Source organism: Patiria miniata, unplaced genomic scaffold, assembly GCF_015706575.1.
Source record: "Patiria miniata isolate m_02_andy unplaced genomic scaffold, ASM1570657v1 HiC_scaffold_18, whole genome shotgun sequence".
Taxonomy (NCBI): Eukaryota; Metazoa; Echinodermata; class Asteroidea; order Valvatida; family Asterinidae; genus Patiria; species Patiria miniata.
Window position 1 is genome coordinate 10956206 of NW_024037056.1, and position 17318 is coordinate 10973523.

Sequence of the window (17318 nt, forward strand, 5' to 3'; positions counted from 1 at the left end):
CGTTTGTGTGCTTAGTCTATGGGAGAGTTTAATAGTACAGGGACAAGGGGAAACACAATGCCTTGTCCTCGAGAGTTATGTAAAGTACGACTTTGTGCGTATGTCCTGTATCTTTGTATCTATCTGACTGACTGACTGACGGACGGACTGACTGTCAGACGGTCACTCGTGATAACAACCTGCCAGTGGTTTTGTTGCCAGGTGAAGAGCCGAGCAGTTCTTTCGTATAGGAGTACCCCGTAACGCCAATGAATGAGCTAGACCCCGCCCATTGTGCCAGATTCGTGAAATGACTTCCAGTGGATAGCCATCCTGAACAAATGAATATAAGTTTGTGCACTCTGCATTTGGCCCCTGCTGAAGCACTTTTGGCTTGCAGTTTTCTTGTGGGTGCACTCCTGTAAATAGGCCTCAACCCATCCGCCGAGCTCATGAATAAAAGTTATGCCCTCAAAATAGTATATATATTAGAGAGTTCTGAGAGCCATAACATCAGGGAATTGAAGAGATATGGTAATGAACCTCTGACCCGGACTCGGGGCTTCCAATTCTGAGCATTTTGGAAACAATTGGGCTCGAAAGTGGCGTTTTGCCATGTTGTGGAGAGATCGTTTTTCAAGATGGCTACCGTTCCGCTTTGGGGAAAATTGGGGTCGTTTTCTTTGGGCGAGAATTTCTCGAAAAGTTAATGGTCAACCCACCAAAATATGAAAAGAAATTGAAAGATGACATGTTGATCATCATTTTTCTGTGCTGTTTAAATACCTGTGAGAGTTGCGAGTATTTTAAAAAGAATTTTGAAGTATGGGCATTTAGCACTAGTGTCTATGGGAATTTTTTGCACTGTTGCACCCTTGTTTTGCCGTTATTTGCTCCTAGTATTTCATGTACAGCGCCCTCTTGAGGTTACCGTCTTCGAGAATGTTAATGGTCAACAGAGGGCGCTGCGTCATGGAGGTAGGTCGATGTTATTTCTTAAGGGTGCAGACCAGTAAATCGGTCCGAAATTGCCTGTGCCGGCCAAATCGCGATTTGCATGGCCTCAAAATCTTCGGTATTTGAGCATGCTGTGGGCCATGAACTTGAGGGTTTGTAAAAGATATGGGTGGAAGCCGTGCACAGGAGTGGGAGCTTGCAGTTCTGTGTAATTTGGATGTAATTTGGACCCTAAAAGCGCTCTATTTTGCAATGGAGTGTAGGCATCGTTTTTCAAAATGGCGATGGGCTTCAGGACTATTTTCAGGGGTGGTCGTCTTCAGATGGAAATTTCTCCTAAAAGTCATCAGTTGACCCCCCGTAAATTGAACAGAAAATGAAAGATGATGAAATAAGCTTTAATTTGATGTGTGTCTCGAACACCTTGGAGAGTTGTGAGTATTTTTCCCGAATTTTTTAAGTGGGAGCATTTACCATTGGGGTCTATGGAAGTTTATTTACTGGTCTGCTACCTATAATTTCAAAATGGCGCCTTCCATCGTTTGTTGTCAACATGTTTGCGCAGACGCTTTACATTCCACGACAGTGTTTTTTTTTTAAGGGGGGCGGAACCTGGGGGGGGGGGGGCAGCGTTTCAAAAGGGGTCAGCAATGGCGGTTCCGCAACAAATGCGCCCAAAATCCGAATGGGGCCGATGGACCGTCGTCCGATCACAGCAATTTCGAGCGAACAAGGGGGGGGGGGGGTATTTGGGGTCGGAAGGAGCAAAAACTCAATTAACTCCCGTTGGGGGCGCCCTACAGGAAGGTAGCCGCAATCAGAGGGCTTGTTTTCAGGCCAGAAATCGCAGTCAGAGATTTTTTTTCTCTTGCCGTACAAGTGGTTTGGGGAATTTTTTCAAAACCTCGCTTCTTTATAATGCCACAGGTCGAACAGAACGATCCGAACAAAGATAGATTCTATATCGCTTGAGGGCGCTGTTCTTTTCGCACGTACTATTAAACTTGCAAAAGTGCTTTGAGAAGTGCAATCCACACGTAGATATTTCCACGCTTGGTCGGCAGACAGCACATTTTGCCAACCACGGGTTGCAAAACTTTGGAAGGTCCAACGCTGCAAAAATGAAGAAGAGTTATAACAGATGACCAAATTATTATTTGATATATTATAGTCTTTCTTTAGCCATGTGTTCAACTGTCTTCCATGCGCAAATAGCTGCAAACATCATTTTCAAAAATGCGGGGGGGGGGGGGGTGTTATTGTAAGAAAATTTACACGAGGTCTAACATTGCTGATTTACATTAGACATTTGAATATGCAGTAGATTATCCTGAATGTCAGGACATGTTTTTAGTGCTGCATATGCAGATTGCATTATGCATATGTTTAATAATTAGTTTCGGCCATATCGGAATTTACAATGTGTTTGTGAGTGAAATTATATTGGAATGGACAATGACACTCCATTCGTCTAGACTACCCGATTCAAAAGGTTTATATATATTTAAATGTATTTTCATTGAAACTTTTCAATGAAACAATAACTCTTAATACGGGCGATTCCCAATAATGCGCCTCCAAGAGTTTGCAGCGCGTTGGCCAATCACAATGCGCGAAATCAGTCGACCTTTTCCAAACGGGCGTTGGGTCAACAGATTTTGCGCATTGTGATTGGCCAACGCGTTGCAAACTCTTGGAGGCGCACTATTGGGAATCGCCCGTATTGGGGCGATTCACAATGTAGTGCGCCACCAAGAGTTTGCCACGGAGAGTTCATTTTTTCCCCAGAGCATTGTGGGAGATGGTCGACAAATTCGCAGCGCGGGACATTTGAAATTGTTTGTTTTTCCGGCCAGAAAGTTCGTAAGCGTATGGTTCGTAAGCGTTTGCCCTTTTCTTTTCGTTTTATCAATATGGAGATTTTTTTTGTAAGGCGGCAGAACGCTTTGCCCCAATCTATAACATATTAGCTCAAGTTTTCTACCGACACTCGTTCAAATGGGCCATGTTTTGTCGACCGTGACCTTGAAGAACGAACTCTCCGTGGCAAACTATTGGTGGTGCACTACATTGTGAATAGCCCGAATTATATAAACAAATTGTTCATTATTGCTCCCATTGCCGCTAGTTTGTTTTCTAACTACTTGTAATTTGGTTACTCATCAGTGGTATACGTTTGTACACTGCAAAAACTGTAGTGTTAATTTAACACCATTCGGTATCTATATAGGATAACACCAGTAAAATTTAACACCAGATGGTCCTACATAGATACCAATGGTGTAAATTTAACACTGCAGTTTTTGCAGTGTATGAAAGACAAAACGTTTAAAGAAATGTTAAAAGCAATAAACTGTGAAAGCCAGTTTGTTGTATTTTGCCTGATTCGTATATATATCAAACAAGTAGCGCGGATTATATATTCAAAACACATCACACACAATTTGGTTAAGAATACAGCGTCGTTTGAAATATTGCGTTTTTTCCACCAACTTAGCCTAAACTTCACTCCATTTGTCATATCATCAGAGGGTTAATTTAAGTTAAACGGCGTATAGGGTTAAACTTTTTGGGGAAGGGGGCAACTGGGGGCTATTTCAGTGATACATGTATATTAACAATTATAAAGGGGGGGGGGGGGGCTGAGCCCCCATCCCCCTTTAATGCCACTTATTTCATTGCGTACTTCGAATGACAATTTTGCTGGCACTCAGAAAAATACAAAACACTATACACACACACACACAAGATACAAAGAGAGGGCGCCCACCCCCGACAATTTTAAAGGTGATGTACAGCACGTGACTGGGGCCGTTTTTCAAACTCAGGCTTCGTCTCAATCTGTGGCCTTCATCCATGCAGTTTGGCAATGGGGCTGGAGCCGAGGCTGAAGCCGGATATGGATCCGAAACCGGGGTTTGAAAAACGGCACTCAGCTTGTGCGCGAACGATCTCCTTCGTGGGGTATACACTGGCTATCAGTCCCTCCATCGAAGATGCTCATTTCGTATGGGAGCGGTAACCATGCAGTAATTAGGTCTACAACGGTACCGCTCCCGAAATCAGAAACGATAACGGAGGGACTAGGACCAAGTCTATACAAAAACTACTAACATGCTACAACCAGAAGTGATAACCGACTTTAGTCTTTATGTTGTTATGCGTTGGCACCTTGAAAATGTCGCGTAACTAATTCAACAGCGCCCTCATACGTTCAAAGATATGGCCATTCCTAATGAGCAATATTTTTGCGCGCCTTTCTTGTGACGTCACATATGCAAAATAAGTCCTGTTCATTCGACCATCTGTACGATTAGCCCGCGCAATTTCCTAGTAACAAGGTTTTTTTTCAGCACGTATAGCGTCCACATCAACGAAGCTTGTCCACGCATGTTTTGCACGAGATGTTTTGAGGATGTATCACCTCGAAAAATTGCACCTACATTTTTGAAATTCTCGCCAAGAATGGACCGGATCGACAAGTGGTTTTCCGGGAAAGGTATGCCGCTAGGCCCACTTGTATACCTTTCGATTTTGACAGTGAGTTGCCTGCACTTCGTCGCTGTTGGAGGACAGATTTCATCAACATCCCCTTTAATGCAGTCCGTGGATGCGTCGAATTACAGGTAATATTGATATTGCTCATTAAATTTTAGAAAGTTGTAAATTTCATTCACTGTCTATTTTGTTTTACCTTGTATACGGCACCTTAAAAAAATAATTAAAATTGAAAACTCTTCATTTTAAGTGAATACAGGATGAGTAATAAAATAAAAATACGAAACCCAAATGACAGGACCAATTTTTGAATGATGTTTTGCCTGTAGCATCTAAGATATGTAAGCCCAATCAGTGAGCTTTTTTGTACAAGAATCATTAAAAGCACTCATGTACTTTTCAAGTTACGGAATTTTGAGCACAACCACCGTTTTAAAGTTCTGTCCACGGATCACCAAAAAAGTAAGTGTTCTTTCAGCAAAACGAAAAGCATTTCACATACTCGCCCTTAATATGTTTGTTTGTTTGTTTGTTTTAATTTCCATTCATATAAAATCAAGAAAGAATACACAAAATGATACAATAACAAAATTAATTATACTAATACTATATCTGGAGCAAAATAGTTATATGAATGGAGGTGCCATCCGAGAGAAGAACAAAGCCTTCTGTAAAGGAGCACCCTAGACTGCTGTCAATTTACAAAAATATATGCGTGTAATTATACAATCTATTTCGGTTGCATAAATTAAATTGAATGTTCATTTCCGGGATTGATAAATACAAAGTATAGGATCTTTAGCAATAAACCCTAATTCATAAAAACCTAAGACAGGTTACGCATTCCTATTGGAATGCGTAAACATTTGAATATCATCGTTAAAATAGATGAGGCAACGTCTGTGACCTGAATATTTGTTCTAATGTGAAAATAATGAGGGTCGTGGGAAATATATGTCATCGTAAAAGCCCCCACCCCCCCTTCATACTCCTAATAAATATGACGAACTAATTTTATTCTTCACCTATCCCCTTAGGGGCTCCGTATAGCAATTTAGAACTCAATTATCGACGTTTACGACGGTGTTAAGTGCTTGATTTCCATACGAGCAGTCGAAAGTTGGAATAAAAAAGCAACGTACGTTTCAGTGCAGTCATTAAATCGTCTCTGATAACATGCTGGTCGAGGCATGTCAATATTGAAGAAAGGAGAACAATTTTGAGCATGAAGGAAAAACTACCCTTGCACCGTTTTGTAGAAAACTCCTTGTGGAGTCATTTCTTTGTTGCCGTGTACTAAAAAAATTGAGTTGAAAATCTAGTTTCAAAATGCTCCTATTGTGACCAGAATTAATTTCCTTGGCTAAAAATCGGATTTAATATATGCCTTACATAAAATACTTCAATTTGCGACATATACCTTGGAAATTTCTAGTTTTTTTAGTACAATCCATATATCTTTTTCGTGATAATCTTGTGGAGACGTATTCATCTAAAGAAATTGCCCTGTGGAGACGTATACAATCTTTTGTTCCCCATTATAATCATGTCTCCACAGGGTACCATGTACCCATGATGACATTACCATGTTAACACTACAGAACTACGATGGAATAATTATGCGACCCAACCCGACGGAATGGCAGAAAGCCAGATACATTTTTGTCTAATTGCCCCTATTCAATACATTATGAAAATCAATAGCAACATATTTTAAAGCCATGTAAAATGTATACATCTGTTTAGATATCGAACTGATATATTAACATGAAAAGCACACAGATGGTTCCCCTCCAAACCGCAAGCTACAAATTACCTTGGGACTCATTTCGTAAGATCTGGTCACAAAATCACTTGCATCCTACATTATAATTTAACATAGGCCTAATGAGCTCGTTAAATGCAACCTTGTGGGTTGAGGTTCCATGCCATGGTAACCATGATTCCCGGAAGTTCACCGAAACTTGTCGGCTGCGATGCTGCATCCCATTCATCTCCGCTGTCATGCTATAATGTTCCCTCACGAGTGTTTATCTATACAGGGTGGATAAAAAAAGAAAGTGACCAAATGACAAAACGATATTTTAAAATATGTGGCTAGCTCCATTTAATAAAAAATAACATAAGAATAAAGCTAGAAATTAGCTTGTCAGTGATTAGACCGGTTCTCAAGGGTGTCTCCCCCCCCCCCCCAAAAAAATATAGGATTGATGAGTCCATGCACTTTTCTTTCTGGTGTGAAGTTTTTATTGGATTCCGTTCAGTGGTTTTGAAACAAAGGCCATTAATTAACACTGGTCTATTTTGCTCCATTCCAAGTTTGACAATTTTTCATCGGATTCGGTGAACCGTTTTTCCAAATGAAGGCTAGGGGGGGGGGGGGGCTATATTGTATACAACGGACTATTTAACACCATTTCAAGTTTGACGTTTAGCTTCAATTGGCGTTTTGATTAAATAACTAAATTAAACCGGAGGAATACTATTGTTGACATTTCTCATTGTTGACTGCGGCTAGTTGTTATGTACATAATTATTGGTAGTCCGTCGTGTCTGACGATGACGTTTGTCTATGTGCCTCTCATTTGGTAGTGGTATGGACTCTCATAATGACTGTGGAGTCCCATACATAATAGTATCTTCTTTAATTATAACGAAGGATTGTCTCAAACACCTGTTGTAACAGTTCAAAATGATCCAGGCAGGGGCGAGCCTGAGAAAACAGACACATTGTGTACGATATGAATTTGATAAGACCGAAATTGTGAAATTTGAAATGTAGCAAAATGGACTTACATTAATGGCTTTGCTTCAAAACCATATTGCATGAGTTCTCATAGCATGGATAAATTTCAGTTATCTTTTTTTTTTCCAAATGAGCGCATGAACATGCTCGTTTAACATATGCTTTTCTGGTGTGTCAAATTAAATTGCTTTTGAAGGAACAAATATTTTTAACTCGCCCTGTGCTGATTTGAATTCCCTGAAGTCAATCTAAATTAATTGGTTTTGTCGTTTCAGCGTGCAGAGTGCTTTCAGCATCGAAGACGTTCTAGCCCAGTATTCAGGCCAGTCGACGCGCCCGAATGAGAAAACTGGTATTTACGATCTAATTCAGATTCGTCTGCATTATGTGTTTGAAGTTCTGATTTTTTTCTTTCATGTTTATTCTGACTCGTCAATTGCATGATCCATGGTGATCCTCTTTCCTGACATGTCAGGGCTGTCTTTCCTCTGTCTTTGTGGTTCCGTGTTCAGCATCACCCTAGATATTTCCCTGCATCCTTACTCCTACACTCAACCAAAAAAGAAAAGTCCCCCGCCTTCCAATACTTTTCTGTCTAACTCAAAAACTACTAAGCACCTCTCACTCAAATAACAACTAATTCCTTAGCAATCCAACCATACTCTTTATTTGGCCCAAAACAGCGATAATGTGTAGGAATGTATGCAATTTATGACAGATGATACCGAAAACAGTTGCACTTTTGTATACGTGCAAGTTGTGGTTCACACTCACCTTGCTTTTTTTTGATACCATTTGTCATAAATTGCATAATTTTGTACACATTATCACTGTTTGGGCCAAACAAAGAGTGTGGCTGGATTGCTAAGGAATTTCTGTACTGATCAGTCGTAATTTGAGCAAGATGTGCCCAGTAGTTTTTGAGTTAGACAAAAAGTATTAAAGGGGTACTTTCTTTTTTGTTTGAGTGTACTTTGTATACAGGGTGACACCCCCCCCCCCCCAAAAAAATGCAATCCTAAAACATTTGCCTTTAAAAAAAAAAGGAAGTGGTGGATTTTATGTTTAAGGTATCAGACTAAAAGCTGAGAGCTTTTTCTTTCAAATACTGAAGAAAAAAATCATGAAAATTGCACTTTGGGTTGCCGAGAAAAAGTTGTTATTTTCCATCCTGTAAGAGATTTTCACTGTATACCTATTTTTGCATGTCCTAATCCTTACAAACAACACAGCACATAATGTGACAAGAGTACAACTCCATTTGATAGAAATACCTTTTATTTTCCTCCTGACCAGGTATCTCATCCTTTTTAGTCCTATTTTCAACCTTTTCAGCATCATAAATATGTCAAAATATTAAAGAAATTGCACAAATGAAGGGTAACTGCACAGTAGGCTTACAGTAAAAATGTTTCAGTTTGAAGTGCTTATGTACAGGATGAAAAATGACTACTTTTACATAATTGAAATTTACTTAGCAACCCAAAGTGCTATTTTCATGATTTTTTCAGTACTTGGAAGAAAAATCTCTCAGCTTTTATCTGATATCCAAAACGTAAAAATCCACCGATCCCTGTTTTTTTTTCAAAGGCAAATGTTGGGGTTATCCTGTACAGTTCCAACATAATTTTTCCCTTGGGAAAGATTGTGCTCGTATCTAATTCGTATCCAACATTTTCTTAATAATGTCCCAAACTTTGTTTTTTTCCTTCATTCGATTTCTTGATGAAATAAAGAAAACATTAATTTTGTGTTCTGTTTATATAGCTATAGGTTTCTTGTGGTCAAACATCGTCCAGTTTGTACAGCTAATCAAAGGAGTTGTTCAGAACGTGTAGTTCATGCCCAATGTGGCACTTGTTTTCCCCACCTATTAAAATAATTAATTGACCTGTCAAAGGTGGATCCACAGTCACTAAATAACGGGTACTAAGGCCAAAAAAAAAAAAAAGTCTCCGGTTTCTGGTATGCGCGCGCGTCGCCGTAGCCATGCGCGTCGGCAAAATGAAAACGTTTTTTTTTCAATGAAAGATGATGTCTCAAAACCGCCAAACTCACTGGTTTGACTGGAATCCTGCTGCTGCAACAATTTTAACGTTTTTTTTTTTAATGGGGTTATGATCGAGAATAAGCTTTATGTGGCCTCTCTGGTCTCCCATAATATTTGCACTAAGTTTAGTCGGGCACCATTTGCAGTCATCAGCCGACATTTGAAGCAAAAAAAAACAGGTAAAAAAAAAAAGCCGCGTCGCCGCACCACTTTGTGGGCAAGCTCCATACCAGAAACCGGAGACTTTTTTTTGGCCTAATGGGCACTGACGGCGCTTGTATCCTTCACCAATTATAATGACTGGTTTAATTTCTTTCTCTTATAATAAAGGCCGTCCCGACGATGTTTACTGCGCCTTGAAAGTGATTAACCTTGACGCTGTAGACGAAACAAAAATGGTATGGAAAATTCATCCATTAATTTATTTATGGCACGTATATACGTAGTTGGTGATGTGACGCATGCTCTTATGTTTTGATCAAGGCAATTTCAAACCTCTTCTATCGCCATGGTCTATCACATTTAAGCAGACTCGCCGATAAATTATGCAGGACAACCGCATCTTGACCTCTAGATTTGGACCAATCTTCGGGCGCTTTCTATATCAGGTCTTCGGTCATTCACCCATTGCGGGGATAAAAAAAACCCTGTGTCACGCGCTCTGTCTCATGTTACGCGATATGCGCCCTGCTGTTTTTGTATTACAAAACACTGCATTCGAATTGACCAATCAAACCATTAGCCCTGATTTAAACTTGGGAATAAAATGAAGTCACGATTGGCTGGCGCGCGGCTTGCATATCTGCATGTTTAGACATATCAGACGTTATACAGGAGACTTGGCTCCGTGGATAACGGGTGATGCTCAATACTATATCAAACCATTAGTGTGGCGGAACGGGGGGACCTCAATTACACCCACCCACCCAAACAACACAATATTTGTATAGTATATTCGAAATACGCAGTGGATAGATCTGGAACGAGTCTAGGTCACCCCAACTCTCCTTTTCTGGCCGTTGATGGGGTACTTGTGCACGGACCCCATGACTCTGTAAAGTGTCAGTCATGTCATGTCACACCATGAAAAGGTCCCGGGTAAGATTTGACCCGTTATCCGGGTCCTATGGGGCCTGACACATTTCCGGGTCAAAATTACAAGTCCGGGTCATAACACTTTGCCGGGTTCAAATGACAGTTTTCCTGATTAAAATGACACTTTGGCCGGATCAACATGACATTGTTCCGGCTCAAAAATGACCCGGACAATTAGTCAAAGATGTTTAATTTTGAACTGGATCCATGTCAAATCTGAGTTGAGAACCCTAGATTTCGGGTCAAATCTGAGCAGGGACCTTTTAAGAGTGTGTACCACAACTCACGACGGTTCCTCTAGGAGTTCAGGATCACCGCTACCCTGGGCCTGGCGTGGGCGGACCCCCGTATCCAGAGCCTTCTCCCCGCCAACTCCGACACCATCTACTCCATCCGCGGCGCCGACATCGACCGGATCTGGCTGCCGGACCTGTACTTCCCGCTGATGAAGGATGGAGACTTCCACAAGATCACTTCGACTAATAGGTTGGCGAGGGTCAACAAGCAGGTATATCCTGGGGTGTTCTACAACATAAGGTAGGTGGCATTCGTCAACCCCGTTTGCTTGTGTTTCGTTGTAAGTCAGATGTGTCCGGGGCCCGAGGGGTATGAGCAGATGTAAATATTGTGTGCCACTCTCCGCTGGGGGCACACGCCCCCCCCCCAAATAAAAAGTCTGCGCCCCCAGTCGCCCCCCCCCCCCGAAAATTGGGCATCCGAGAAAAGCACAGCCATAGGAGTTACCATGATTAGCTGGAAGAACATAAAGTCCATTTTTTCCCCGCGATTGTGTGCGTATTTCAAAACTTGTTTTTCGTGAGTGGCTGTTTATTGTAACGCTCCTTGGAAAGCAAATAACCGTAGTTATTGTGTAACCATGGTCTAATGCAGCCATGGTCTATGTATCAACGTTTTGAATAGCGCCCCCATGGGAAGATGGTGTCCAGTCCCCCCCCCCCACTATTTAATTTTACGGAGGTCGGGTGTCCGGTAAAAAAGCCTGTCTACCTTTCAGCATTTTTTTGGGCGCCCCTCCATTGTAACCTCAAGCCCCCCACACGCCCCCTTAGGATGAGAACCCTGGCTACGCCACTGGTGCGCTTCCCTTCAGAACGGTAGTCCCATCTGAAGATCATCAGCCCCTGTTAACCTCGCATAACCACAAGATACTAACTCCACTTATCTGAGAACAACTTTACCAAAAGAAACCACTGTCCACGGAATCTACCCCTTCTCTGGGAGGACCCGGTCAACTTGATCAGTCAGTAAGCGGTCGATCCCTCCCCTTCACCTTCTGTTGCTTTTTTTGTCATGGCAGGTTGACTCTGACCCAGTCGTGCCACATGGAGCTCTCCAACTTTCCCTTCGACTCGCAGAAGTGTGACACCCACATTTCAACTTGTAGGTTGTAGGTTCCTCTTCATTTTATTTAAATATTTCGTTACATGCATCTTGAGTCTGCAAAGTGAATGAAATAGTTGAATTAGCAACTTTTCACCTAATGCCCAATTCATTGTTAGGTTTTGCCCCGTCATCTCCAATGTAATTTCCTAAAATACTGTGTACTCAGTGTCCCACAAGGGCTTAATTTCACAAGCCTACCCTTGTGGGACTCGAACCCACGACCTCCTGTCCATCACAAGTCCATCACAAGTCCATTCGCAAGTCCAGTCTCAAGTAATAGTGGATGAACAATAACAAAGGAATGACTTTGTCAAAGCTCGTTTAGATAGCTTGTGAGTTGAATTTGGACTGGAGGACTTGTGATGGACTAACTTGCAGGGACTTGTGATCGACACGACAACATGCCTATATACCACAACCCATCGCCAAACACTATGTTGCAATGTTTTCGTCAGTTGCCTATGACTATGGCGAGCTGAAGCTTCACTGGATGTATTCACAGCTCATTGAGACTGGGTCTGGTATCCAACTCAACCTGCCTCAGTTCAGCCAACCCACGGTCAAGGCTACCAACTTCACTGTGAAGGAAATCTACCAAGTGCAGGAGTCAGTGAAGGTCAACTTCAGTACGTATTGTTCTCAGTCTCACTTTCGACATTGAATTCCTTTACATTCTGTATTTTAAAGGATGGAAGAGATGAGATTCCCATCAGGTTAAACTCTTGGTCATAGTAATTTTTTTTTTAAAGTGACGTCGCAATAAAGGTAGGCACTGCGTACACCACCATCTTTTCCACCAAAATATTTGTTAAAGTGGTCAGAAATTGCCTCAGATCGCACAGCATCTAGAATCCAAAAACCCCACGCCATAATTTTTGGGATCCATTTTTGGGGGACCAAATTTTTTTGGCCCCCCCCTTAAAAAAAATGTTGTTCTGGATCCGCCCTTGACCGGTATTCCCCTCAGTAACATTCCGTCTTGAAACAAGACAGGTTTTCGTAATGAATTCTGACCGCAGAGATAAGTGGTTAAACACCTACCACATCTTAATACGTGAAACACCACACGTCTCTAAAAAAAAAAGGGAATAACAAGTCAGTTCAATCCAATCACAAATAGAAGGGGAAGAACAACCCTAAAGGAATGCTTTGTCAATAGCTCAACTTTACTTGGGACTGTGGGACTTGTGTTCGACTTCTGTTGGACTTGCGGTGACTGCAAATTTATTAACTACAGTGCTGTTTGGGATCCTCATTCTCACGTAGCCTACACCATTCTGAATTTCTCCATCTGCCTCCATCGGTTGGGAGGCTTCTTCGTCCTGACTGAAATGTTGACCTCCATCATCCTGAGCTTTCTCTCGTGGCTCAACTACTGGCTGGATCCGGACCAGGCGCCCGCCAGGATCTCGCTGGGGGTTACCACTGTGCTTGCGGCCATCACGCAGGCAAGCTACGCATCGAAAAGGGGACTGCCGGAGCTGTCCTATATCACGGTAGGTTTCCAAAATTGAGCTAGTTCGGTTTACATGTATTTTGATTTCTAGCAGCAGCTACTTACTAGTTTCCAGATGTTGTCCGTAGTTAAGTTCTGAAGAAGGCCTATTGAGTAGAATAAAAAAGATAACCAATTGACGACCTACGACCAACCAAACGACCGACAAATAACAGACCTATCAGACTAGATAACCCACCGACCAAGCCAGCCGATCAGATACATGGAAACAGATACATTGAAACCGACCGACCCAGCCAACCAGCCAGCAAGAAAGCAAGAGCAAGAGCCATTAACCATTAAACCAACAGAGCAACTGAACGACTGACGTGCCAAACGACCGGCAGATACCAAAAAAACCCCGACAAACCGACCAACTACCGGCCAACCAAACGACCGACCAGTTGTTCAACCGACCAACCAACCGAAAAGCTTTTAAACAGACCAGCCATCTAAGTTAACAACAACAAACAACTGAACAATCAACAGACTGACCAACAGTGAGGCAGACTGCTGACCAACCGACCGACCACCCAACCGACTGACAGTAGGACAACCAGCGGGACACCAACCTACCAGCTATATTTATACCATCTTTTGACACAGACTAACTGACCAGACCTGCCAACCGACCGGACCTGCCACTGACCTGCCAAAACTAGGTTAACCAGATGTGATCACCAACTTAGGATGGGGCATCTTGCATCATAGACGTGAGGCAGCCAGATTAATTTCAATGAAGACAATTTACATGGGGGAATCAGCTGTTCCAAAAAGCATTATCCAATCATGCACCAACAATGTCACGCAGGTCCACAACTGGCAACATGCTTCAGCTAAATCAACCCTATACATGGGAGGACAGATGCACGCAGACATTCGTTTCTATCCAGAACATGTATGGACTATAAAACAAGTTACCAGACTCTGTTGTTACATCGTCAAGTATCAAGGTCTTCAAAGACAGAGTCATAGAATTCATCAGACAAAGAGACCTCAGAGTACAACATAATACTATACATATACATCTTATGACCACTCCGATCTCCCTCGTGGCTTTATGGATTATACAGGATCTGTTGCCACGTGCTGAATCAAGATCAAGATTCAACCCTCCGGATTGACGATCGACCATCAACTATTAGAATCCGTGCACGCAGTCACTGTACGTTCACAAATGACCCCTTCTACCGTTCAAAGCAACTGCCCCGTGACGAATTATCTGAACAAAAAAAGGTGGCACAGTACAATGTTTTTGCCATTGAAGGGGCATCCAGTGCTAGCGTGCTCGGTTTTAATAGTGAGTCCCTTTCACTATCATCTTGACAACTAGTCCTGTACCTCTATTTGAGATTTCAGGCTTTGGATGTCTGGCTAACCGCGAACATGAACGTGACCATCATCGGCCTAGCCGAGTACGGCTTAGTTCACGTTCTGGCCGTCCGTGCCAGAAGACTAGAGGAGAGGCTGGAACGTTTGACAAAGGACAAGTACAAGCAACGCATGGCAGGCCAACCTCCACAAGATGAGGAGGTGAGTCTTCACACTTGTCGTACCGTAATGTCTCTTCAGGGAAATAGTTGAATTTTTCCCACCGAATGCTTAATTCCCTTGTTAATTTGACTTAAATGATAAAAGGTAGGTTTTAGGGCAGTGTGGCCTAGTGGTTAGGGTTCGTGACTCGTGATCAGAGGGTCGAGGGTTCAAATCCAGCTGCTGCATGACCATTATGCTGTGTCCCTAGGCAAACCTCTTGTCCTCTTCACTTGCCTCTCTCTCTACCCAGAAGTTTGGGCACCGGCATTAGCTGGGGAGTAACCTGCGATGGACCGGCATCCCATTAAGGGGCGAATACAAATATTCTCGGTCCAGTTTCTTCTCAAGGAAACTGGGAAACGCCGGCTGGATGGGCCGTACCCGTATTTGCTCGTGACATTGCGGGTACACCTTGGATCTTATCTCTTCTGTCTTCTGTGAAGAAGTGTGGTTCTGAAAAGAGGCGGATGTGTTCGCCACGTTTCTGACAGCGCACTCTTTCTGTTTATATCAGGAGAGTGCCAGACATCACTTGATGCTTGGGTGCTAAAGCTGAGAAAAAAAATCCCACCTCTCGTTTTTTTTTCAGAACCACACTTATTCGCAGACTGAGATATCTGCATTAACTGCAAAAAAGGGGCCTCGTAGCCGAGCAGTTAGAGCGTGGAGCTAAGGTGTGGAAGGTTGGCGGTGCGAATCCCATTCGGACTAAAAACTGGAAGTGTTTCTCTGCAACCCAACAGTTAAAAACAATGGGTACCTAATTTGTTCAGGGAAGGTAAGACGGCGAGAGGAGAGGACTGGGCACCGCCACTCATATGCCACGCCCAAGACACAGTGGACCTCTAACATCCCACATACGGCCAGTAATGGCTATGGGACCTTTACCTTTACCTTACCTGCAAAAAGTATACCTTTATGCCACGAAAGCAACGAACCACATCAACGGAATAACTCATTTTCTCTCTCTGTATTATTTTTTCACCTCAGACGTCTTTCGTGTTGTGCCGCAGAGGACGTACAGCACCCAAAGATACCGACGAGGGGCAACTCAGCCAGGCCGCGGTGCGGTACCGACAGTGGGCCAAACGCATCGACCAAGGCATGCGGGTCGCCGTGCCGTCGTTTCTCGTGGTGTTCGTGGCCGCGTATGTCTCAACGTACATCTATTGGAATGGGGACGAATGTGCGCAATAGTTTAGGGCAATTAATGAGCTTCGCTAAAAAAAATTATCAATCAATTTTTTCTTAACTTTCGAGAGAGTGATAACTATAAACCTATAGACTATCGCGGTAGAATCGCGTCAACGCAACCAATGCATTGTCCAACCACATGATACAAATGGATGCGCGTGCGGAACAAACGCAAAATCTGAGACAAACACGTACAAAATTCCATGGGGTTGTCTAAGGGGCGTGGCTTACTTGCAAACGGCGATAGGTCAATTGTATTAGTGTAATAAAACAGTGATATTAATTGATAAAACATTTAGAATTCAGCTGAACACTTTAACCTATGTACTGCGGTACTTCTATGGCGTATGATATAAAAAGCTAATGAATAAATAATAAATGAATAACTGAAGTAAATGAATACATTTAGGAAAAAAAAGTTATCTGTTGAGAAATCTCACCACATGTTCCTTGTTTTGAAGATTAAAAGCACGAGAGACTTTGACAACATGTTGGTAACAGTGACCTCGATCATGGAAAGAATGGTAGTATCCAGACGCACCTTCAGAGGCTATGGATAATTGATTGCATTTTCGAAGTATTTTCCAACAAAATTGGAAATGTTTCTCAGTCCCAGCTTCATCATGTATTTTAAACATGTTTGCAATTAAATACTGACCTGAGATAAGGATGAAAAAAGTGGCGTCATGATGCAATATTCTTTACGACCGTTGTTATTATGTAATAAAGTGGATAATCACATGACGTTAATATTTTTAAACATTATTCGATGAATCCAGAGGGCCAGTACGTACACTCCATACAACCATATTCTCTGTTGCCCTCAAGCGTTCATCATTTGTTGAAAACGGTCCTCGATCGTGCGTTTGTGTGCTTAGTCTATGGGAGAGTTTAATAGTACAGGGACAAATGGAAACACAATGCCTTGTCCTCGAGAGTTATGTAAAGTACGACTTTGTGCGTATGTCCTCCATCTTTGTAATGTACAAAAACCATCTCAAACGCCACAGGCCGATCGATTTTGCATAAACATGCATTAACAACACGTACAAAAAACATCTCAAACTTGAACGCCACAGGTCGATGAGCCTGAACATGCATATAAACCATGTACAACCACTATCTCAAGGCGCCACAGGTCGATGCACTCATGCAGATTTATTCCGCGGCCAGTGCCAAACACAGGTCGACTTATTCGTTTTAACTCCACAGAAATACATGAAAAAGATTCAAGAACAATAAACCACTGAAGAAGGACCGGGTCCGAACGCTTGAGAATTATTTTGGTAAGCACTACTTTGCCGGAAATTTTCTATACCTCCATATACTTGCATGAAATATTGATAATAATTTATGCACTTAAT

General features: G+C 42.3%; 1 protein-coding gene across 1 annotated transcript; it reads left to right on the top strand.

Moving 5' to 3' along the window:
- The first annotated feature begins 4295 nt into the window (after window positions 1–4295).
- On the top strand, window positions 4296–16354 carry LOC119724576 (glycine receptor subunit alphaZ1-like). The gene is made up of 9 exons (XM_038195684.1): window positions 4296–4562; window positions 7456–7532; window positions 9561–9628; window positions 10627–10862; window positions 11644–11726; window positions 12185–12355; window positions 12996–13225; window positions 14584–14757; window positions 15751–16354. The coding sequence occupies exons 1-9, from the start codon at window positions 4327–4329 to the stop codon at window positions 15955–15957; spliced, it is 1482 nt and encodes a 493-aa protein (XP_038051612.1). The 5' UTR covers window positions 4296–4326; the 3' UTR covers window positions 15958–16354.
- The last annotated feature ends 964 nt before the right edge of the window (window positions 16355–17318 follow it).

What these genes read in the sequence shown, in the direction of transcription:
- LOC119724576 (XM_038195684.1), top strand. Translation starts at nt 4,327, where the DNA reads ATGTTTTGCACGAGATGTTTTGAGGATGTATCACCTCGAAAAATTGCA. An exon ending in GTCAGTGAAGGTCAACTTCA is followed by an intron (nt 12,356 to 12,995) that starts GTACGTATTGTT and finishes ATTCTCACGTAG; the next exon opens with CCTACACCATTCTGAATTTC. An exon ending in AACCTCCACAAGATGAGGAG is followed by an intron (nt 14,758 to 15,750) that starts GTGAGTCTTCAC and finishes TTTTCACCTCAG; the next exon opens with ACGTCTTTCGTGTTGTGCCG.